The following is a 25,632-nucleotide window of genomic DNA, read 5'->3' as shown; positions in this document are numbered from 1 at the left end:
ATTGATTGATTGGTGTTTAATGCCACCTTCAACACTATTGTGCTATTTCGTGGCGGTCAGCTTTTATTGGTGGAGGATGCCGGTGTGCCCTGAGAGAACCACCGACCTTTGTAAGGAAAACTGACAATCATAGTCAATTAAGATTGAAGTCAAGTGCACCTGCCATGTGCGGGATTCAAACTCGCAACCTCAGGCAGGCCTTTAGATTCTGACACTAAAAATTTGCACAATAGAATGCTAAATGATATACTCATGTAAAAATTATTGCGATTTTTGAGGAAAGGACAAAATGGCAGATTAATTATTGTGATTTCAGGAATACCTGCATACAGATATATGTATCGATTATCAGAATGTGAGTTCTTATCATTGTGATACTCACCCAGTCACATTATTCGCATTAATAAAAACCTGACTATAATTTCTAAATTTACAGAACTACTGTTAATCTGAATTAAATCTTAACCTCTTGGAGCAGGTGTTGGTCCTGGTGTTGGGTTTGGTTGTCCTGGCACTGGTACCATGGTAGTTCCTGGGGTTGGTACCTTGGTGACAGATCCACCGGTGAGGACTCCTGGTTTAGCTGTGGGGATTGGAACATATCCAGTTTGGTTGGTATACTGGGGAGGAATGTTACATTGAGGTACTTTACAACAAAGAGGATCTCTATCGTCAGCGACCAGAGTGCATTCCTTGGGTATATTAGTGTACTCTGCACATCTAGACAAAGAAAGAAAAATTAAAGCAAACTGGTAGATATCAAATGAGCTGTGGAAATAAATGTGCTTGATTATCAGATATGACTGACATTTTACACATCTTTCAAATTTCAGTTTTATTGCTGTAAAAACACTGAATAATCGAGATTAGTAACATCCTCCATTGAACCTTCTTGTTTTATACTACTATAGTGTAGAATTTTTTTTTAATCTGGTGCAATAATTAAAATACTAAACAAAAGTAAAAAGAAACCTTATTAACATGTTTCCAGAGGTTGGTAAAATAAAAAACAGATTGCACAAAAATTACTTGAAACAATTAAACTTGGGTAAAATAATAGTCTAAACTTTCTCACTTTGTTTGGTTGTACTCAACAGGGTTCTCAATATGGTTTTATAGGTTTTAAAGGCGAGTCCAGGGACTCATCATTTTTGGCTATTGCAAGTGCAACAGTGAGAATGTGAAATTTTATTGCTATATGATTTATTATTCCGTCCACATGACCAACTATAGCAATGAAATGACATCAAATTTAGATTATTTTTAAACTTTAGTTATAAAATGATGATATATGTGCTCAGTTGTTACAACATTTTACCATTTTGATGCATCTTTTGATTCACCAGTCTTGAAAATGATTGAGTCCAGACAGATTAGTGAGAAACCTGCTCAAATGAGAGAAGTTCGATGTTTTCTTCTAACGAAAGTCATGTAAATCTCACAAAAATTAATCAACTTACAGTTATAAAAAAATCAATTAACAACTATTTCGATAAAATTTTTCAGCAGACACGATTTATATAGTCCAAATGACATGGATGTACGCAACCATATGTCACTGCAAGGCCTCCAAAAATGAGCAAAACCCATATCACACAGACTACTTTAGGTCATTTCTAGATGACACCATAAGTATGTGGCATCAAATACTGTAAATTCAGAAATTATTGTGATGTGTGAAAAATTTAATTTCAGTAGTACTGTTCCTTCACAAAAGTTTTGAAATCACATTAATCAGATCTCACAAATTTTACCAGTGATTATTCAATAATAAATGTGTGCATTAATTTCTGAATTTACAGTATTAAACATTCAAAATCTGACACATTGTACAAAATATAATCTGCTTACCTTCTGCTACATCTGTAGATTCCTTGCATGGCATTTTCACATGTACATTGGTAATCACAGTTATCATACCAGTTCTGTCCTTGTGTATAACTTTTTCCTTTGTACACACATACAGCTACAAAGGTAATAGGAAAATTCAGTCTTAAGAAAACAATAAAATTTGAAACTTTGTGGATTACATGACTTTAATATTACATATATTTATTTTCTCAAACATTTCTACTGCCTATATTAAAGTGAAACAAATACTGTAGATTCATTATTATTCGTTGGATACCAATTTTTGTGGAATTCGTGGTTACCCGGTAACCATGAATTCCAATGTCCAACCAATTACAAATTTTGTTTAGGAATTTATGCAGACTTTGTGGCAAAACCCTCAAAATCAAATATCCACGAAAATGCAAGTTTTCCTCAATCCACGAAAATTGGTACCCACGAAAATAAATGAATCCACAGTAGACTTTGAAAAAGTTTCATATACAATACTAACAAATCAACAAATTTCAATTTCATTCATCTTTAACTAGTAACAACGAATGGCCCACGTTACATGTTCTTTTACAAACCTTTAGGTAAAGCTGGTGTAGCAAAGGGAGCTCGTGTAGGTTGTCCAGTGTATGGTGTGGGTACAAGTGTTGGTCCAATATGGGGAGCCTGTGTAGTCCCTTTGCCTGTTAATTCATTCACATTAGGATTGAAAACACACTCTGGTTTGTAACAACATGGGTTAGCTGGATCCTTCTGTAAGCTACATTGTGGTGGCAGGGTTGGCCATTTTGGACATCTATAAGCAACAATAAATAAAATATAAATAGTACATGTAGTACAACTTGCAACTAGAATGCTTGTTATTGACGTTTAAAAAACTGTAAACACACTTATTTTATAGCCATAATGTTTGCAGTTTCATATCGACAGACTTGGAAGGAAAATTTGGGACATCATACATTTCTGATTGGGAAAAACTAATAGTTTATTTTAAATTTTTTTAGTCCTTTTTTGTCCTTTTTTGATTTATTGTTGATTTTTATTACTTTAAAGACAACAAAAAAAGAAATGAAAAGAAGTATTCTACAAAAATTGGTACTTTTCTGTTATTAACATTACTTGGGAAATTATTTTAATGAATTCTGGCATTCTGATTGGTATAGATTGTGATCATCTGATTAGATATCTTAGGTTGCATGTAAAGCAATATTTACATGTATACTAGAAATTACATGACTTTCCTAAAGATGAAAGTTTAAAATATTTGATGATATCAAGTAGCTTACTTTTCAGTGCAAGTATATTTTCCTGTCATTGCATTTTCACAAACACATGTGTACTTGCAGCCGTCGTCCCATCTCTGTCCCTGGGAGTATTGTGCATTCTTGTAGAAACATTTGGCTAAAATAAATTTTTAAAAATATGTTAAAATTGGTGCAATCTGATTTTTTAAGTGTTTTCTAAGCTATTATACAAGATGAAAGTGATTGAAAATCTTCATAATTTCTACACTTATGATAATATCTTGAAATCTTCATAACCCTTTCATCAATTAATTTCTGAAATGAAATCCACTATGATATCTGTAAATAGTTCAAATAATGAACAAGTATGTCCTCTTTCTCAAATTCCCTCCATTTAGCTAAGGACTCGCCACTCTGTAAACTAAATTTTTGAAGAAGACAACTGATAGTTTTCTTAAAATTGATCAAAGTATTTTTTTCAACCTTTAAAAAACTTGCTCATTGGCATATGTCTGTATTATTGATGACTTCACAATAGCTACATGTGCTTATTAGAAAAAATATAAATTTCTGAAACTTACTTATTGGTTTTGGTGTAGGTCCTGGGCCAGGTGTTGGTGCTGGAGTGTTGACTTGTCCAGTAATCTGAGCAGGTGGCGCTAGAGTTGGAATCAAGTTAGGGGGAATGGTTCCGGATATATTTTTCAAGATAGACTGGAAATTACATTCTGGTTTCTGGCAGCAAACATCACTGGGATCTGTTACTAAAGTACAATCCTTTGCAAGAGTTGGATATTTTGGACATCTATAAATTCAAATTAAAAAGATTTTGTTACTGTAAAATATTTTCTTAATATCTACACAATACACATAATGTGAACTTCTGCATTTTATAAGTAATCTACTTGAGGTAGCTGGTTGCATGTGTGATATCTCGTGGAAAGAGAGAGACACAATCTTGTACAATGCCTAGAACAAACTGTACATAATTCCAATGCAAAAAAAACAAAAGAAACATTTTCGTACTATTTCATCTGATAAAATAGCAAATCCATGTTAATCCAAAACAAGAATGTGTACATAGTACATGGATGCCCCAATCAAAACTCTAATTTGGCATTACAATTAGAAAGATCATATCATAGGGAACATATGTACTAAGTTTCTAGTTGATTGGACTTCAACTTCATCAAAAACTACCTTGACCAAACACTTTAACCTGAAGCAGGACAGACGAACGGACAGATGGATGAAAGAACGAATGCACAGACTGAAAAAATATAATGCACCTCTACTATCGTAGGTGGGGCATAAAAAAATACCAGGCTCAGTGATTGAACACCAACAGTATAATTATAATCTTTATCAATAAGTCTATTAGGCCATTGACAAAGATCAGAAAGACAATTTGCTTTTTAATAATATTTCTATAAAAAGCTCGATGCAAATTACCACTTGTTATCAAATTCCTGCAGGTGGAATCATACTTCAATAATAAATCTCTACATTTGTGATAAAATTTAGTAAAAATTCTGATCAATACATTATATCGATATACCTGCTGTAAAGGTTTGTTGATAATAAGTAAACGATAATTACCTGTCATTACAAGTGTAGAATCCTTGTGTTGCATCATCACAGCGACATCGCTTATCACACCCATCATCCCATGTCTGTCCTTGATAATACCTAACTCCGCTGTACAGGCAGTAATCTGAAAAGTAGTTAGAATTCTTTTGTTCAATAGGATATTGAATTTTAGATTTGCCAAACTCTGCATATAAAAACCTTTTTATTGTTAGCATGCACTTGCTTAAATTATTAAAAACTATTATAACATTTCAAAACCTTTAACAAGTTTAATGTTCAAGTTTTTTTTAAAGGCTCTATAAAAAAAGTAAATTGTGCTTTCATCTTATAATAAGGCAATTATTAGTGTTTTAGCAGCATAACAGAAGAACCAAAAAGTTAAGTAAGGGACGGTACTGACTGCATACTAGTAAATCAAGTTGTCAATTAGGGTAATTTTCCAGCCACTCTCATGATGTTAATTGCAAGACAAGAGCTACTGATTTGAAATGTTGGTCATTTCCATGTGTTTTGTTGTTTTTTTTACTGCATTCTATCTCTTATCTAAGCTATTCCAGTGTCCAATAGGCATTCTATCTCATATCTAAGCTATTCCAGTGTTCAATAGGCATTCTATCTCATATCTAAGCTATTCCAGTGTTCAATAGGCATTCTATCTCATATCTAAGCTATCCCAGTGTTCAATAGGCATTCTATCTCATATCTAAGCTATTCCAGTGTTCAATAGGCATTCTATCTCATATCTAAGCTATCCCAGTGTTCAATGGGCATTCTATCTCATATCTAAGCTATTCCAGTGTTCAATAGGCATTCTATCTCATATCTAAGCTATCCCAGTGTTCAATAGGCATTCTATCTCATATCTAAGCTATCCCAGTGTTCAATAGGGATAACTACTTACAGATTTCTAGGCCAGGTCAAATTGAAAGGACCATTCCGATCAGGGATTAGAAGGTAATGAAATATGGCCTACATGTGAAGCAGGAGTCACTACTTATTTAGTCTTGGAACAAGTGTGGAAGGACCATTCTGCATTCTGACCTGATGTTTATGGTTTTTATATAAGATCAACATGTGGAGTAGTAACTACTTACTCAGGACTGGGGCTTGTGTGGATGGTCCATTTTGACCTGGCTTTGGTGGCACTAAAGTATGCCCAATATGTGGAGCAGGGGTCAAAGTTCCAGTAATTTCATTAAGATTTCCATTGAACTGACAGTCTGGTACTTTACAACATGGGTTTCTGAAGTCTGTTATCAGAGTACATGGGTATGGCAGATTTCCATATCGGGGACAACTGAAAAAGACAATCTGAACATGAATTATCCATCATCCCTAAGGGCCATATTTAAAAGCCACCACCAAAATGAAAAATTCAAAATTACACGGAATTCCCCAAAATTATCATATTTCAAAAAGTTTGATTCCTATGTCATAATATTTTTAATAAATACTATTAGAACCTTTCCCAATACATGTGTATATTTACTAAGACCCCCTTCAAATAACTTACAGTGAAAATATATAAATCTCAAAATCAAATATTTCATAATTTCCTTTTCCCCCATTAAAAAATTAATAACGAAAGATCTGGTACCCCTATTAATAATGTGTTATAAAGAAATACAGGTCTAAAAATCTAAAATATTTTCTATGGATTCATTATAATTTGTTGGGTACCAATTTTTGCTGATTTCGCGGCTTTGGGGGAAATATGAATTTTAAATTTTCAATAATGTATAAATTGTCAATAGGCTTGTATACAATTTATTGCAAAATCTCAAAATTAAATATCTACGTAAATATAATTTTTACTCAATCCACGAAAATTGGTACCCACAAAATTTAATGAACCCATAGTACTTACGTCTCATCACATTGGTATAGGCCAGATCTTGCATCTTTACAATAACAGTGGTAACTACATCCATCATCCCATTTCTGATTTTGAGAATATTTCTGTCCCTTGTACAAACAATAACCTAGAATTAAGAAGTCAGAGTCAAGTATAAAGACTAATGCTCAGCAAAAATGCCTCAAATTTCAACACATTCTGTAAGAATTAAGCTACTTTAGAGGTAAATTTCATTTGGAGAAGGCCCAAGAAGCCATATTTTGGACCAAAAAACTTGAACACACATTTGGCTCCGAAATGAGCAATTGTGTTCTTTAAATATACATCAAGTTTTGGTAAATACAGATTTTCTGTTTTTGGTATATTATCAGGTTATTTCACTACAGTGCATTGATACACAGCTAGATATATTAAAATAAAGGCCATAGAAATTAACAGACACTTACCAATGTTTATATTTGTTCCTGAATTTCCTGATCCTTGGAATGATCCTGGTGACAAGGTTACTATGCCCCCTGTTCCTGTGTTAACACCTGGTGCTGGAGTAAAATTACACTGTGGTACTTTACAGCAGACAGGATCTTGTGTGTCGGGGACCATAGAGCAACCATCAGGAACATTCTGATATTCTGGACATCTGAATTTCAGAATAAAACATTAATTTTCTCCAATTATCCTAAGTAGTCGTAAAGTATATTCTATAAGTAATACAGTTAAATTGATATATACAAAACCCTATATACATGGGGAAACCTGTCTTCTATAAACTCTTACATCAGGATATACTGCATATCTGGAAGTTTTCATATTTCTAATTTTCAATATATTTGCAAAAAGCATTTTACTGTAAAATTTACCTAACCTAAACATTTCATTGTCCTTTAAATGTATCATATAAAATTGTGAAACCAAAATTTAACAGCCCCTTTTACAGCCAGAACAGAAAGTGTTACATGTTCCAACTTCCAATTCATACATCATGTACATTACCTGTTTGTACACCTGTAGAAGCCAAGGAGTGCATTGTCACATGTACACCTGTATTTACATCCATCATACCACTGCTGACCTTGTGAGTATTGTTTACCACCATACACACACATTTCTGAAATCCGAAAATAATGTACATATGATTTCTGAGAGAGTATCTTAGGTATGAAAAATCTTTTTCCTATTCATTAAAATTCCTCTAAAATTTGAGCTGTAAGCAAATGTTTTATTTTCATTATTTACTTTTATGATTATAAAGAGTTACATGTAAAAAATGTTTATCCTAAACACTTAAGAATTTAAATTTTTGGGTGTGAGCATTACTGTTGAATGTAAATCCAGAAAAGTGCTTCAAACACCAAATATATATCATTATCTCCAAAATTGTGGATTTAACCTTTGTCTTTCATTGGATAAGAATGATGATGATGGATGCTTAATGTCCAGTGTAAAATTAAATGCATATTCAGGACGAGAGCATGTTAAATATATATGAATATTAGTCACTGCTTTGTACTAGATGGACACACTAAGTCAGATTTTTAACATGCAAGCTTACAAGGAAGACATGTCACCCTACTCAAACATATTATTCTGTCTCCGAGCCAACCAGTCTTTGCTCTTGATCCTTAATACGGCACGCTTAACGGAGAAGCAGCAAATACCAATTGTAAAGTCTTTGGTCTTTGACACACATCCCCCTCCCCACTCAAGTCAAACATGCTATCACGAAACCATCCATGCAGTTGTCATTCATTGGATATTAATTTTCATTTAATGCAAAATGATAACAAACAAGTAATACTTTAGCTCAACATTGAAGACTTTCTCATATCTATCAAGATGAATAATAAATATAAAACAGCGATAAAAGCCTAATTCTTTGATATATGATTATTTACCTTACAGCAATAACAGTCTAATTCTTTTATATATATATATATACATGTATACATTATCCCCCTTTCCCTCAAATATTTTTGACATTATCTCCCTTCCCCACTAATACTTTTGACATTCTCTCCCTTCCCCCACAATCTCTTCTGTAATTATCTCCCTTCCCCATAAATACTTTTGACATTATCTCCCTTCCCCATGAATACTTTTGACATTATCTCCCTTCCCCATAAATACTTTTGACATTATCTCTCTTCCCCACAAACTCTTCTGTAATTATCTCCCTTCCCCATAAATACTTTTGACATTATCTCCCTTCCCCACAAATACTTTTGACATTATCTCCCTTCCCCATAAATACTTTTGACATTATCTCCCTTCCCCACAAATACTTTTGACATTAATTCCCTTCCCCACAAACTCTTCTGTAATTATCTCCCTTCCCCATAAATACTTTTGACATTATCTCCCTTCCCCATAAATACTTTTGACATTATCTCCCTTCCCCACAAATACTTTTGACATTATCTCCCTTCCCCACAAACTCTTCTGTCATTATCTCCCTTCCCCATAAATACTTTTGTCATTATCTCCCTTCCCCACAAATGCTTTTGGTATTATCTCCCTTCCACACAAATACTTTTGACATTATCTCCCTTCCCCACAAATACTTTTGACATTATCTCCCTTCCCCACAAATACTTTTGACATTATCTCCCTTCCCCACAAATACTTTTGACATTATCTCCCTTCCCCACAAATATTTTTGACATTATCTCCCTTCCCCACAAACACTTTTGACATCTCTTTTCCTCAAAAATACTTTTGACATTATCTCTCTTCCCAACAAATACTTTTGACATTATCTCCCTTCCCCACAAATACTTTTGACATTATCTCTCTTCCCCACAAATACTTGACATTATCTCCCTTCCCCACAAATACTTTTGACATTATCTCCCTTCCCCACAAATACTTTTGACATTATCTCCCTTCCCCACAAATACTTTTGACATTATCTCCCTTCCCCACAAATACTTTTGACATTATCTCCCTTCCCCATAAATACTTTTGACATTATCTCCCTTCCCCACAAATACTTTTGACATTATCTCTCTTCCCTACAAATAATACTTTTGACATTATCTCCTTTCCCGTCAAAACTTTTGAAAATACAGGAATAGATACAACTCAGGATACTTTAACGTGTTTTACTTACTTGGTTTAGGTGATGTTGGTCTTGGTGTAGTTGTGATTTGTTGTGGTGTTATTGGTGCCATGGTCTGTGTAACAGCACCGGTGAAAGATGCTCCAGTAGCTGTGAAATCACAGTACGGTTCCTTACAGCATGCATCAGCCACAGATGTTTGGAGAAAACATTGCTGAGGAAGGTTATTATATTTTCTGCATCTGTTCAAATCAGCAAAAATATATGTGCTTTTGGTTATATCAAAAACTATATTATCATCGATCAAAAATTAAATGTGTACCCACTGCCCTTCCCATTCACTTTGTACAAATTAGAGGCAAAAGATACAAAAGGGAAATTTGAACTCATAAGTTGAAAATAAACTGACAACGCCATGGCAAAAAATGTAAAAGTTAAAACAACCAAAAGACAAACAATAGTATACCAAGCACAACATAGAAAACTAAAGACTGAGCAACACAAACCCCACCAAAATCTGGTAGTGATCTCAGGTGTTCCAAGTGATGACAAAAGCTAAATGAACTTTTTGACTTTAACCTAGTATTGCCTTTAAAAAAATAGAATTCAAAATAACATTAATATTCCACCTATTTATTATTACAAAAAATAAACAAAACAGTTAGAAGATGGTAACTTAAATTTTAAGTGTGTAAAATTTGTTTACTGTTGTAAACTAAAGGCAATTCATAACTTGCTGTCTTGGTGCGTACATATTCCTGAGAGTCATATCACATCTATAGATGTTTATATTTGCTTGTCTTAAGTCAAACAGATGTTGTCTTAAACAATATTTACAAGATATCTCATTGTGTACGCTCACCTTTCCCTACATCTCCATTTTCCAATAGAAGCATCTTCACATACACATTTATAATCACAGCCATCGTCCCAATTTTGTCCTTGGTTATATCTCTGTCCTTTATATTCACAATAACCTAGATGACAAAGATAAATCAAGTTAGGAAAAGAACTGTTAATGTTAGCCAAAGGGTGAAAAAGATAATAAATAAATCTGAATCAAAATGACCATTAATAGGTGTAATTGTAAAAATGCAAATATTTTGGTGGGTTGTTATTTTTGCGATTTCATTTGCATTTACTTTATGTATGGGGTTAATATTCATGTATTGAACTGAAGTGTGCCTTTCACATTAGTAAGTTGCACAAACTTTTTTGTTTGGGGGGTGGGTATTTCTGCAGTTCTTATTTGATCCATCAATAAGCAGCAATAACCCCTAGGAATAATTTCAGTGTTTACTAAATTTGAAAGTCAGTAATATTATATATAGAATTAAAAAAAAAATTAAATTAAAAAGATAGGAATTAATATCTTGATTTTTGAGTTAATAGTTTTACCAGTGTTATAGTAACTTTAAGCAAGCTTCAAGAGTAAACACTAAATTACAATTAATTCACAATAATGCCTCTGAAACAACATATGATTGTATTAATTGCTTTATAAAAATACAGAAAAATGGAAAAAATTTGGTAAAGAACTTTAATATTTGTGCTAATTTAGGAATTAAAATAAAATCACGAAAATTTGATCTTTAACAGAAATTTAAGGCTATTTATATAAGGGAGAAGAAAATTGGAAAAATTTCCTTGTGAATAGGTTTGGTCCTAGGAATTTAAAACTCCAGGAAAATTAATCATTTTTCAGTATATGATCCCATACAATAAGAGAGTTTATAAAAAGATTAATAAATGGCCTTTTCCATATTGGCCCAGGTATCATCCTGAGACTCCCATATCAGCCTGAGACGGTCAGTATATGATAATACACAATAATGCTTACCAATTCCAGGTCTAATTGTTGCTGATGGGGCAGTAGGAGGGGCAACAGTCTGGTTTCCATATAAAAGTGTGTAATGAACCTGGTAGGTGTTGTTGTACAGATCGGTAATACTGGGTGGTCGGACTACACCTTGTCCTGTAGTTCCCTGGTTAAATATCGGGATCACTGGAGTCTTTGGGTCAATGCATACTGGCTTTTGGCAACATGGTTCACTGTCGTCTGCCTCCATGTGACAACCAACTGGAAGACTAGGGTAGGATGGACATCTGCAATTTCAGCAATAACAAGTTGAACTTTGAACTATTACTCATTAAGTAATGATACCCCTGCTTAAAGTATTCTATAAACAGGACTTTGATGAGTGTTGGATATAAAAACTCATCACACAGTACAGACCTGCCAACTATCCTGATTTATGGGGGATATCCCCCATGAGAGGTGTTTACCTGAATTTTGAAATTCTTTATTATATAAACTGAAGACCTCAAAACATGCATTCAAATGAGTTAAAAGGGTATTTTAACACATATATACTCATTCAAAGAATATAATTGTAGATTAAGAACACTTATGACAGAATAAGAGGAACATTAGGTCCTCTTGCACTTAAAATCCCCCATGGAGATTTTGAATAGTTGGTAGGTATGACAGTATAGCATGCTAACAGTATACATGGTATAGCATGCTAACAGTATACATGGTATAGCATGCTAACAGTATACATGGTATAGCATGCTAATGGTATACATGGTATAGCATGCTAATGGTATACATGGTATAGCATGCTCACATGATGGTTCAAAATTTCAGAAAGCCTTGATATGTAGTTTCTGATTAAAAACATAATGCAAATTTCATACATGGTCATTATGTGAAGGAAACCGTAAGAAGAATGACTATTTAGTAACCCAAAACAAGGATTTAAGCTATTTCATAACTTAATCCAAAATTACAAAATTACTCAGGGAGTGCATTTGAACAATCTATACAATTTTAGTGATCGATTCAATACATAAATATAATGGATATATTTTCAAGTATCTAGGAATCTATAAAATTAATAAAATCATGCCACGTCGATAGTACTGTGAAAGCTCAAATAAAATCTCACTTTGAGGAACACTCATAGAATCCATTTTGTGCACTCTTACAAACACAACTGAACTGACATCCATCATCCCACATCTGGTCTTGTAGATAAAGATGTCCCTTGTACAAACAACCACCTGTTAAACAGAAAACAATTGCTAACTGGGAAATTCATGTGCAGATTAAGAAAATATGAAAAAAAATGTATTTTAAAATAAAAAGTTTAAATAGTGTTTTTATTTCAAAATTACTTTTCTTTCTTCCAATATATAGAATATTGTGCAAAGCTGGAGAAAATAAGGAATTATTCATTCAACTTATGCTTAAAATGGGCTCTCTGGTGGACAGTTGTCTCATTGGGAATCATACCACATCTTCTTTTTTTTATATTTATCATACTTACTGCAATTGTTTTCCATAAGAGATATAACAGCATTCATCCAAAATTTATAAAATTCAAGAGGAGAAGCTGTAGATGTCTATGTACGTCTGATTAAATTATCTGGCTCCCATCTCATTAACATTTATCTTACACTTCATTTTATTCAGACATTTGTAAGTCAATTTTACTTACGAAGTGTAGGTGCTTGCATTCCAGTTCCACCTGTACCAGGTTGTGGAGTGGCTCCTCCTGGTGCTGTGGGTGCTATCTGAGGCTGATTTGGATTTTTAACTACGATCAGTCCTCCACTACCAATTGTTCCGAGGTTGTTGGTTGAGGTCAGTATGGTTCCAGAATCACACTGTACTGAGGCACAACAATCACCCGATTTCTTTGTTTCATAACAACCAGTGGGTAAATTGCTGTATTTTGGGCAACTGAAATCAAAGTATATAAACAGTATGTATCCTTAATATAGGTGGCGTCATTACAATCACTAAATATTTGCAAACTTTAGAAACACTTTTAGGTGTTGTCTGTCTTTTTTATGATTTTTAATAAACCTCTCCCTTTTTAAATCTTCTACCCTAATTTTTTAAAACATTAATGCATTAGTATGCTAAAATTTAAACAAAATTTGTTACAGTATTCAATATTTAGGATAGTCCTAGCTAAGAACATGAGCAACATTGTGATTCTGATGCCTAAAAATAAAACTCTTGATAATGAGACCAAAAAAAAAATATATATATATATACTTGTTTCCAGGCCTCCTGGCAGAAACAAATAGGACAGGTAGGATGGTAAAATTAGTTTTTATTTTTTCAAATATTTTTCATAAACTTATATTGGGAAATGGTCTGTACTTTTACAGTCCTTAACCAAAAATATCTTTACTTTAACTGTACCTAACCAAAAATATTTTAACTTTAACAGTCCTTACCCCAAAAATCTGTAACCATGCTTAACCAAAAATGTCCATAAAATGTGTTACTTAGGATAGGTAGGAAGCACAAATATATTTGTTTTCCTTACATCGTCTCTGACAGATAGCAATCACAGTTAAGTGAAAAATTGGAATAAGGTATTAATATAATCAGTTAGATCCTTAGAAGTCAAATGTTACATATAAACTTACATATTTGTACACCTGTAGTAGCCATAAATAGCATCTTCACATACACATTGTGTATCACAGCTAATCATCCAACCCTGTCCTTGGCTGTATTCTTCACCATTGAACATACATTTATCTGTTGAGGATACAAATCATTACTTATATAAATGTACATTGCCCAGATGCCGATGCAGGATTTTGAAAAAAAACATACATTCATCTGTTGAGAAACAAATCATAATATACATGTATATTGCCTAGATGTGGATCCAGGATTTTGAAAAAAGGGACCCTCAAACTAGGTGACATTAGGAGTGGGATATGTCAAAGATCTATGCAATAACTTAAACTACATACATAGTTCCATAAGGGGGATCTAAGCCTTCTTCCCTCCCCCTAAATCTGATTCCGTTGGCCAACAAAAATCTTATTTACTCATATTCTGGTCAAGTTTTACCTGATAATTTGTTTAATTATATTTTTTTTTTCAAAATCTGAAGCAAAATTTACCACCATTGATTTTGGCTATTCTTCTCAGGATGCCATTACTTATATAACACTTCATGTACTTTATAAATGTATACATCTCTTTTCTACACTTTTAGCTTTGCATCCTAATATGGGATATTCCATAAAAAATTATATGGATATATATTAGTCTGGGAGAACATGATTTATTTATTAGTTGTTATTGGCTGTGAACTAGAGTTCTGTAACTGCAAGTATTCTTAGATCGACACTTTGTATCTTTTGTCTTTATGTTAGTTGTTTTTTGTGCTTCGTGCCATTCTGATGAGTCAAGCCGATTCAAACAGATTTTTACAGTTCTTTCTTATGTTGTCCTGTTACATTACTGTCCAAGGTTAGAAGGAGTATTGAGTCCTAACAAACATGTTTAACCCAGCCACATTATACATGTGCTTGTCCCAAGTCAGGAGCCTGTCATTCAATGGTTACCTTTGGTTGTGGTCTGTCATATTTGTTTTTTTGGTTTATTTTGTCATAGTTGTTCTATTTTCATTTGAATTGTTTCACATTATGTAATGTTGGAGTCTTTTATAACAGACTATACAGTATGAGTTTTGCTCATTGTTGAAGGCTATAAAGTGACCTATAATTGCTAACATCCACATCATTAAACTCTTGTGAATAGTTTTCTCATTGACAATCAAACAAGTACTCCTTATTTTATATGGGAAGGAAGGAAGCAATTTTTTTTATAAAGGTCATGGGTCATTTATGGTTGTGTGTCCATTTGATGTATGTAAAATTACACAAAGTATGTTGGTTGTGGGGGTATTTTTGAAGTCCCTTCCCATCCTCCCAGATCCATTTTAATGGAAATGCCCTGATGAAGCTAATCCTAGATATTTTCTACATTTCAATGTTTAGCAATATATTTAAAATACTAACCATTTGGTCCAGGTGTTGGCTTAACATCTGAAAAAAATCATATAGAATAAATCAAATCTGACATAAGGTTTTTGTTTTAAATTGGTACGAATATTAAATCTATAAAGGTTAGTAAAAAAAAATTACCGGTACTATAAAAAACAAATAACTAGAAAAATGAAATAATTGTAATTTAATGCAAAATAGCAACCAGTTCATAATAGAAAAATATATTATTAATGAAGAAGGAATTAATAGTGTGCCTTTTTATATATTATATATCTTAAAGGTGTGCTTTTTCTGAAACGCTATTATTTGTAATATCATTGTATGCGTTCAATTTGAAAAAAAAAAACATTTTTCAGCCAGTTCACTCAGAAACTTAAAAAACAAAAATATTGTTCATACATGTACTTTCCTACTTCTCAAAATCTCCATGGGGGGTTTTAAACACAAGGGAACTTAATGAATCTCATAAAATGTCATAATTGTTTTTATTCTCATATACTAAGATACTGAACAAGGATACATTTGTATATGTACTTGAATGCCATTTTAATTCCTTTGAATGCCATTTTAATTCCTTTGAATGCCATTTTAATTCCTTTGAATGCCATTTTAATTCCTTTGAATGCCATTTTAAATCCTTTGAATGCCTGTTTTGAGGTATTCAGTTTATATAATCAAGGCTTTTATTTTAACTTAGCCTAAATCGAGTTACTTACTACACATATCACAATACTTTCTGCAGTTGTCACTTGCCCATCCAACAAAGTCTGTACATGTTTTTTTTCCATATCTTTCACAGTTCGGAGCAGTGTTGGCACATGGAGCAGGAGTAGTTGGTGTTGTATCTGAAATTTTTTTTATAAATGATTAGAAATTTATCAAAATTTGAGATTTTTAGCTGTGCTGAGCCACATCAGATATTTTTTCATATGTCAGTGTTTAATATCAAACCTACAACACTAGCAAATTTGCAAGATCTTTGAAATCAACTTTACACTATTCTAAACCTTAACAGTCAGTAGCAGACACTTTACACTAAATCCATTGGATGTTGGATGTGTACTGATTGATATTTTAGTCTTAGATGCATGATTTTTTTTTGTTGTTATTGGCTTTGAATTAGCTGTCAGTAACTGCAAGTACATGTACTCTCCGATCTGTACTTAGTGTTTTTTTGTTGTGGGGATGTATAAGTACACTGCCACGTCCACTCTATGTTTTTGTTACTTGTTTTTGTGCTTTGTATCGATCTGATGAGTTAAGCCATTTTTAACTGATATTTATAGTTTGTTCATATGCTATACTGTTACACCGGGGGAGGGTTTGGGCGCCTGCTAACATGTTTATGCATGTGCCTGTCCCAAGTCAGGAGCCTGTAATTCAGTGGTTGTCGTTTGTTGCTGTATATCATATTTGTTTTTCGTTTATTACTTTGTACATAAATCAGGCCAATAGTTTTCTCGTTTGAATTGTTTTACATTTGTCATTTCGGGGCCTTTATAGCTGACTATGCGGTATGGGTTTTACTCATTGTTCAAGGCCATACAGTGACCTATAATTGTTAATTTCTGTGTCATTTGGTCTCTTGTGGAGAGTTATAAATGTCTCATTAGCATCATACAACATCTTCTTATTTTTATATATTCAGATGAGTACAGATGCATCTCCTTATGTTAAGTCAGATACATTTTATTGATTAGCCTAATGAATTTAAAACCACATGTTTCCCTAACTTAACTGCTAGTGGCAAATACAGATCTCCTTATGTAAAGTCACATATTTCTTATTCCTACTAAATGAATTAATAACCAGGAAAAGTTTCAAACACTTTAAAGTACCTATATTCTTAAAATAATAGATAAGCCACCGAAATGAGCTGTTCATGATGTTTTCATATAAAATTATGGAAACTGCGCAATTTAAAAATGCATGTACAGATTTTTTGTGGTGATTTTTTTCCTAGTACCGTTGTACATCACAACTGTTTTGTCAAATGCATTTCTCTTCTAGTCTAAATAATTTCCTTTTTCCAATTTATAATTATTGCTGTTTTTCATACATGTATGATATGAATAGCTAAGTAAATCTGTTTTTGAAGTTTTACCCTTTAACCACAACGTTTTTAGAATGAAAGTCATAGCGTTGGCAGTATTTTTCCTTTAACTTGTGTGAAGAAATTCGGGAAACATCGCCAAACTGCATTTTTTTATGTCATATCTGTCATTGTGACAATGTACCATTCTTCCTTTAAATTTAGAGAATCCTTTAATATATGTTATATTAGTACATGTATTCAAGTTTGTAACTATTCTTTATTTCAATTGGAAATTTACTCTCTTGGTCATTTTCTAACGGTGACATAAACATTGTATGTTCCTAGAGCGGTCAAAGGTTTAAGGGTGCAACTCTCATCTTACCAACTCCTTTTCCACTTATTGATCCAGTTCCTGAGAAACTTCCTTGTTGTGTGGTAAAATCACAAACTGGTTTAGAACAACAATCTCCATTCTGTTTGGTCATATGGCAGTACGGTGGAATTGAAGTGTAGGTAGGGCATCTGTTCAATAATCAAGAGTCAAATTAATGCATTTAAAAAAAATCATTACCTCTACTTCCTGCTGACACTTAATCATGGTGCAATCATTCATTTTACTATATAATATATAATGTATAAAGCTACCCAAAATGTCTTACAAAAAAAGGTTTATCGCATGCTATACACTATACTTTGGAGCACAATGTAAAGTTAAATACAGCTTTATAGGGCAGAATTTAGTTTAATGTTCTTTTTGACATCCATATTCATTCAGTTTTATTTTCCCCTTTAAATAGACATCTTGGCATGAATAAATGATATATCTACAATAAACTAATGTAGGATTATGAATATATCTACAATAAACTAATGCCGGATTATGATTATCATACATTGTCTGGTAAACATAGAATTTATTTTTACAGGAGAAAATTTTAAAGTCAACATCACTTTCCTTCCAGTTTCTTTCCCTGGTACAAATAATTTTAATATTTTCCTACACTTTGTAATAAAAGGTCAGGTGGTGTATACACTTACCAATAATGTATTATATTTCTTTTTTAATACTGTGTTAAACAATGGTGAGTGCACATATTCTGGTAGTCAAGAATAGGCAGATATAAAAATATATCTTGGTATTAAACACGTATCTTTTTTTTTTACTGCAGAGTAAAACCATCTACACAATCGGTTTATCTTTTAACAAGTATTATTTCTACATAAAATTACAATTAAAATATCGAAAACAGTGTGTAAGTAGTAACGTTTTTTGCAAGGACCAATTCCTACAAAATTATGATGCAAAAACATTTTCCCACACCTTTTTGGCACCTTTTTTTGTTACCGGATGTAACAAAACTAACAGTCTAATCCATGTTCGTATCGCGGATCCGGTTTATTGGAAACGAGTGACTGTCTGGTGCGATGTAAACTACTCTAAGTATTCAAGTATATTCCGGACAAACGGAATAAATTCGCCAGCAACTCCACAAATCAAGTTTGAAGGCAATCTTAAGTGAGTCGTCCAGTGAAGATTGAAGAGGACATAATCATTCTTCAACGTGTACACAGCATAACACTATCTTGAATGGGACATCGGATGGGACGTGTTTGTATATTTATACATCTCGCTTAGCCAAATCGGACAGCCTCACAGTCACTGTTGGGAAGTCAAGGTGTTCATATTTTTATACTCCAATCTGCCTTCGGACTTAAACCGATAGATGTTATTATTCATTCTTAAAAAACGACATCTGATCAATTCATTTATTAAAAATCTTTGAGACATATGCCAAAGAAAAATTTTATGTTGAGTAAATCACCGGTTCCCTGAAAAAAAAATGATCGAATCAGTGACTACTTGAATTGTCAAGTCCTTTCACGTATTAGTACTACGGCTTTGGGTACGGTTAAACATATCATTAAGTCATCAAATACTTACAAGTCCTGGCATTTGTATGCTCCTGTTGCAGAATTGGTGCACGTGCACTGATAATCACAACCATCTTGCCAAGATTGACCTTGGATGTATTGTTTTCCTTTGTATGCGCATACAGCTGGAACAAAACGGAAGGAATGATTCAACAATTTGACATTAAACCTAAATATATTAACAACATTCACGTCCTCGCTTTCCTACTCACAAGAAAAGAGTAACTGTGTACTCAGTCAAAGTTTTAATCAACGATGGTCATTGGAAGCGGAGACTTAATCAATATACAATAGAAAATACTAGTGGCCAATATTTCTATACAACACATGATAATACAGATGAGAACGGTTAAACTGAATATGTACCGAACAGTAAATTTAGTATCATTGAAAAAATGGGAAACAACTTTACCCTACCAAACCACAAACATAAGAGAATATCTCAAAAGCTCACTGACAGTTGAACACCATGCAGTAACTAATACAAACGACGTATGCAATTCAATAGTTCACAAAACCTTCTGTGACCACAAAAATAATGATTATATAAAATATATAATTGAAAGAAAAAATATATAAATTTCAAAACATGTTGCCTAGTCCCCGGTTATCATATTCAAAGTAAAGATGCACAAAATACCAACTGTAAAAGGCATGAGAAGAGAGCCCATCTCCAACAATGAAAATCGATAATTTTGACCTCTAAAAAGATCATCAATGATACCAGGCTTATAGCTTAGTACGCCAAACGCGCGTTTCGTCTACAAAAGACTCATCAGTGACATTAGAATCAAATAAGTTAAAAGGCCCAAAAAAAGTATGAAGTTGAAGAGCATTGCGGACCATACATTTAAAAAGGTTTTGCCAAACTGCTAATTTTCACCCTATACAGCTTCCTCATACGTTTTTAGTTAAAGAAACGCTAGAACAAGGGAGTCTTTTAAAAAGAGCGTACTTTCCGACGTGATAGTTCTTATGATCTGAAGGATTCATGTTTCACACAACTCACATTAAATGGATATATATAGACCTTTTGATAATAACAATTCATGCACGACAATTGTTGTCCTTCAATTGACGTTTCCATGGTTATGAGTGAAAAAAAAAGTAAAACCAGTTATATAAGACTATGCATTTTGAATATATATACAACTTTCTCACCAATGTTAAACTTCATTAATAATAAACTCATCATATATACCAGGATTAAAATTTTGTACCCCAGACGCGCGTTTTGTCTACAAAAGATTCAACAGTGACGATCGAATCAAAGAAGTTAAAGCCAAATAAAGTACGAAGAGCAATGGTAATACAAACTTACGTAAGCCAGCAGGGGTACGACCCATTGAGTTACTTTGGAATGTTTGTATGTTTTGGTTGAAGTTGCAAACAGGTTGTTGACAGCATTCTGAAGGACTTCGTACTAAAGTACAGTCATTTGGAAGGTTGTAGTAAAGTGGACATCTGTAATTGCAAAACGCAGAATTTACTGTACAAGTTCGATGGTTTAGTTTTAAACAGTATTTTTTTGCAAGAAAAACTGTGAATGGTTCTTGAATATTTGCTGATTAATTTTTATATTAATATGATGTTATGTATGAGTAAAGTAATTGCTTTTATTTCACGGACACGCTGATAAATGTCTTTTAAGCCAGTGCACAGTAGATGGTAATAAAACCCCCGACAAAAACGAAAAAAACTACAATAAAAAATCATTACTTTCATCTGAAACGATAACAAATTCTATATATAACGATTATGACATTCCCTTGTTTTTGTGAGGCAAATTGCTACTCAACCAATTACAACAAGACTGAAATACACACAGTCAAATAATAAAAATGTTAAACAATTATCAAAACTGACTTGTTGTAACATTTGTATCTTCCAGTCTGTCCATCTTCGCAGACACATTCATAATCACATCCATCGGTCCATTTCTGTCCATGATTGTATGTCTGTCCCTTGTAATAACATTTTCCATCTGAAATATAAAGAAAAGATTATGTGATCACAGTTCCTCTATGCTTATTTACCGTTAACTGATATGGTTATACATTCTATATGATGATTTCATCTTTTTAACGGTACTTTGAAAAATTCAAACTGAATGGTTTTTTTTTTAAATCTTAATGATTTATTTGTAACAGAAATACATATCAAATTATTAGTGATAAACAATACATTAATTTGTACTACTTAATGTTGAGGAGTGAAAATGATTTTTACATCATATTTTGACATATGTATTGGCCCATATGGGCTTCAAAAGTGCTTTTCAATAAAGTAAAGTAAAGTTAAAAAAACTTACAAAATCCAATTGCTCCATTTGCAGTGCCTGAAGAAAGGAAACAGATATAATATTATACAGCGAGTATTGATGTACATTCGGTTTTTTTCTTATTAACTTGCGAAACATATAACTTAATCTACCTCTGAGCATTATACAGTATGACATGCATATATATATGTATAAACATTTTAGAATTAGTTAAAAAAAGATATGAAAATAAGAATTATATTTATACTATACGATAACATCTAGATGTGTTTGGTAAATTTATATATCAACAAAAGCAAGATAGCGAATGGAAACAAAACTTGTGAAGAGGCATCGGATTTAACGTTCCATTTCTGACCGGAAGTGGCTGCGTATTTATAAATCCAACACAGCCAAACGCCCATCTTTTAACACGGGTTAACCGTTTAACAGCCGGGCAGTGGGGTTTGATCCAAAGCTAATAAAGCCTTACCACAGAATCCACAGAACTGTCTACAGTTGTCACTAGCCCAAGTTTTGTATCGCTTATCATGGCACACGAACAGTCCATAACTAGCACAATCATTCAATACGTCAATACATGGTGGTGGTGCGGTTGTGTAAAGGGCTGTTGATTGAAATTTCAAAATTAATACATAAAAAGAAAAGACACAAACAAAACAAGTTTCATAAAAAAAAAGAAATAAATAAAAAATACTAAAAAAATCCCACCCCCAAAACAAATAAAAAGTTTAATATAACAATATAATGTAAAATTAATGACTTTTATTTGTCATTCCCAGACAAATTAAAAATACGATGTTCAAGTCGTGAGGGTTAAGGATAAATATATGTTTCCAAAATCAAAAGATACTGATGAATCACAGCATGAAAATAACATCACATTTGATAGAATTTGATGTATATAAAAAAAAACACACAAAAAGCATACTTAACAAAAATGCTAAGATTATTAAATATATCATTAATGTATCTAACAAAATAAAATATATACGATGCTCAGGGCCGTCTTTAACGTGAAGTGAGGTGTTCACTTTTGTTCCGTGTTGAAGGCCTAATTGTGGCTTTGAGATGAAGATCAGTAATGAAAGCACAGTTCCTGTCAAGTGAGAAAACGAATTGCCGTTCTGAACTAATACTGCACATATCTACTTTCCCATTGCGAAAAACAAAACATCACAACCTACGTTTACAGATGTTGCAGAATCTTGCACAGTTATCTTTTGCCCATGGTGCATAGTCATAGCACATGTTGTCTTGGAAACTCCTACAGTTTGGCTGTACGTCTTGGCATGGATCAGGAGGCAGGGTAGCACCTTAATATAATAAATGAGCAATAGCATGTTATTCGTTTACGTAATTTGATTAATATTTTATAAAAGAAGTACTACCAGTTTTGATTTTTACTCTCACACCTTATAAAAACTTTCGAAACAAAAGATGAATAAATGGACTTCTAATGAACTGATTCTTACAAATTCCACATTTTGTATTGCTTAATATATTTATTTTTACCTTTGAAATGTCTGTGACGAAACTACATGTGAAGACTTTTCCATTCGTAGAGCCTTAGATTTTGGTTCAAACATCAGACAACTCTTTTAAACATATGATATAAAAACATATATATAGTACACCTGATTCAACTGTAAACTTACAAAATCTGAATGGCAGGAATTACTAGTATCTTAATTATAGAGGACTAATGAATTTTAAATATTAAGCCCAAAAGTTTATATATTGTGATAGTACGATATTTTTCATTTATTCATTATCCATGTGTTTTGTAATTGGTCAGTTGAAATACTGACCTGGTGCTCTTACTGTTGGTACTGGTTGTGTAGCTCTTACTGTAAAGAAACAAAACTGGACTATTAATCGTAAATGTATTAAAAAATAATAGTGTTTTTAACTGTGAGAAAACTTTGAAAGGACGTAGTGAATGTTAAAAAAAAATGAAGAAAATATAGTAATAAAAATATTTAACTGTGAATATTAAATACAGATGCGAGATAAATAGGTGTAAAAAAACTTATGAATACATTTACTAAAAAATATGTAATTTGAAAAATCCGAAAAACTACAAATAAGAATACCTTGACATGCTCTGTTTACAATCTGTGTTACAATTGATTGAAGTTGATCATAGTTGTTGACCATAAATGCATTCTGACTGTCAGGGTTATCAGCAATTGCATTCAACTCTGACCGGTCTACTCCGGCACCGATTCCCACGGACATAACTCCGATGTTATCAGTTCTTGCTTGATTTGCAGCATTTGCGGTGTTTGTCGGATTAGATGATCTACCATCTGTTATAACTACAGCAATTCTGGGAACATTTGATCTCGCTCCGCTCTTTTGAGAAAACATCTGTTGGTTCATGTAGTTAATAGCCTCGGCAGTATTTGTACCTCCACCAATATAGTTGACATTATCGATAGCCTTCATCACTTCTTGACGTGATAAATGCATATCCAACGGGAACTCGATTGATGGATAGTTACTAAACTTCATGACACCAACGTGCACAGCATTAGGTCCGACATTTAATTTAGTAACTATGTCCTTTAGAAATGTTTGTAGTTTTACAAAATTTGCCGGTCCTATACTACCTGATCCATCAACTACGAATACTAAATCTGCTTTTTGTAAGCATCCTGAAAAAAATACGGATTACTAACATAACTATCCGGAATTTGTTTTAATAACATTGAATATTTCTTATTATTTTTTTCTTCGTTTCATCAAGGATTTGTATAGTCTTACTTACTATACAAATCCTTGGTTTAATTTACCTGTTACCTTTTAACATTATCATTAGACAAATTATAAATTCATTAACACGAATAATTAATTGGAAGCTGAATTAGACTCAAACTGAATAACTACTGAATTTGTATCCTTATTTACTCTTTCATTTTATTAACAAACAGTTTGAATATCGGGAACAGTAATAACCTTAACAATTTTTTTTATAATGTATACAAAAATTTACAGTAAAGCCGATCTTCTATGTTCATTTTTGTTTTAACATTAAAAACCTCTATGTTCATTTTTGTTTTAACATTAAAAACCGTTTGAAACAAGTCTATTTTTTTGTCTATACTAAAACTGACCTGATGCTACCGGAAGTTGCTGGCCGTCTGAAATTTGAAAATTAATGATTAAGTAATTTTTCTGAAGAATACTGAAATATTTGAGAAGAATGGCTATGATATGTTTAAATGAACATACATAGATAAGTATACAATATGATATATAACAGCAATCCATAGAAGTATGTCTGTTATGACATCAAGAAACTCAGTCATGCTTGTAGTAATTTTCAATTTTTTTCTAAGATTGTGTGAATCTGCCATCTTTAAAGCTAAGCTTTGAGAAAAGATAAGATTTTTAACCTTGGATATAATATAGGTACACATATACAACATTTTTTTTGTAATACTCACCTTTGTTCGTTTTAGTTGCAAGCGGATATGCTAAATCACTGAGAGAGTCAAAGTTTTGAGCACTCATTGAATGTCTGTTTTGAGGATAAGTAGATGATAACATTAGTTCATTTTGGTGAGTTCCCTGCCCTATTCCAACCGTATACAGTCTTATTCCACTGTCCCTTGCTTTCTTGGCTTCTTGTTGGAATGCTAAATTATTAGTTGGCTGTCCATTTGTTACCAAAACACCTATATGGGCTGCATTGCTCCTGGCGCCGGCAAATTGTCCAAAGCTGTTCGATTGTAAATATTTAATGGCTTCTGTAGTATAACGTCGACCTGGCTGGAATTGTATTTGATCGATGGCGGACATAAGTGTTGCCTTGGTACTATAAGAACCAAGGTTTATATTATGGTACACTTGGCCACTAAACGTTATTATGCCGACTTGAATACACTGTGGGGATATGTTATAATTGTTTATAGTAGATTTTACAAATTCTAGTTCCTTTCGGAAGTTGTCCGCTCCAACTCC

At 32.8% G+C, this 25,632-nt stretch overlaps 1 protein-coding gene across 1 annotated transcript in view; it reads right to left on the bottom strand.

Moving 5' to 3' along the window:
- The window catches only part of LOC127702759 (uncharacterized), a 79,773-nt gene extending 54,591 nt beyond the window's left edge, over window positions 1-25,182 (bottom strand). The window contains exons 1-28 of the mRNA XM_052207063.1: window positions 25,116-25,182; window positions 23,760-24,323; window positions 23,475-23,513; window positions 22,851-22,979; window positions 22,136-22,270; window positions 21,694-21,720; window positions 21,249-21,366; window positions 20,704-20,846; window positions 19,393-19,507; window positions 17,833-17,972; window positions 16,132-16,260; window positions 15,428-15,454; window positions 14,036-14,150; window positions 13,090-13,334; window positions 12,538-12,652; window positions 11,427-11,692; window positions 10,449-10,563; window positions 9,638-9,828; window positions 7,522-7,636; window positions 6,978-7,168; window positions 6,544-6,658; window positions 5,771-5,973; window positions 4,686-4,800; window positions 3,668-3,891; window positions 3,129-3,243; window positions 2,421-2,638; window positions 1,852-1,966; window positions 467-720 (exon numbers count right to left, since the gene is read on the bottom strand). Coding sequence (XP_052063023.1) covers window positions 467-720; window positions 1,852-1,966; window positions 2,421-2,638; window positions 3,129-3,243; window positions 3,668-3,891; window positions 4,686-4,800; window positions 5,771-5,973; window positions 6,544-6,658; window positions 6,978-7,168; window positions 7,522-7,636; window positions 9,638-9,828; window positions 10,449-10,563; window positions 11,427-11,692; window positions 12,538-12,652; window positions 13,090-13,334; window positions 14,036-14,150; window positions 15,428-15,454; window positions 16,132-16,260; window positions 17,833-17,972; window positions 19,393-19,507; window positions 20,704-20,846; window positions 21,249-21,366; window positions 21,694-21,720; window positions 22,136-22,270; window positions 22,851-22,979; window positions 23,475-23,513; window positions 23,760-24,323; window positions 25,116-25,182 — 4,345 coding nt within the window. The remainder of the gene's footprint in view (window positions 1-466; window positions 721-1,851; window positions 1,967-2,420; window positions 2,639-3,128; window positions 3,244-3,667; window positions 3,892-4,685; window positions 4,801-5,770; window positions 5,974-6,543; window positions 6,659-6,977; window positions 7,169-7,521; window positions 7,637-9,637; window positions 9,829-10,448; window positions 10,564-11,426; window positions 11,693-12,537; window positions 12,653-13,089; window positions 13,335-14,035; window positions 14,151-15,427; window positions 15,455-16,131; window positions 16,261-17,832; window positions 17,973-19,392; window positions 19,508-20,703; window positions 20,847-21,248; window positions 21,367-21,693; window positions 21,721-22,135; window positions 22,271-22,850; window positions 22,980-23,474; window positions 23,514-23,759; window positions 24,324-25,115) is intronic.
- Window positions 25,183-25,632: the final 450 nt, after the last annotated feature.

The sequence above is a fragment of the Mytilus californianus genome, unplaced genomic scaffold (assembly GCF_021869535.1).
Source record: "Mytilus californianus isolate M0D057914Y unplaced genomic scaffold, xbMytCali1.0.p SCAF_5, whole genome shotgun sequence".
Lineage (NCBI taxonomy): Eukaryota > Metazoa > Mollusca > Bivalvia > Mytilida > Mytilidae > Mytilus > Mytilus californianus.
Note: the sequence above shows the minus strand (reverse complement) of the source record. Positions and strands in the feature narration are given on the sequence as shown.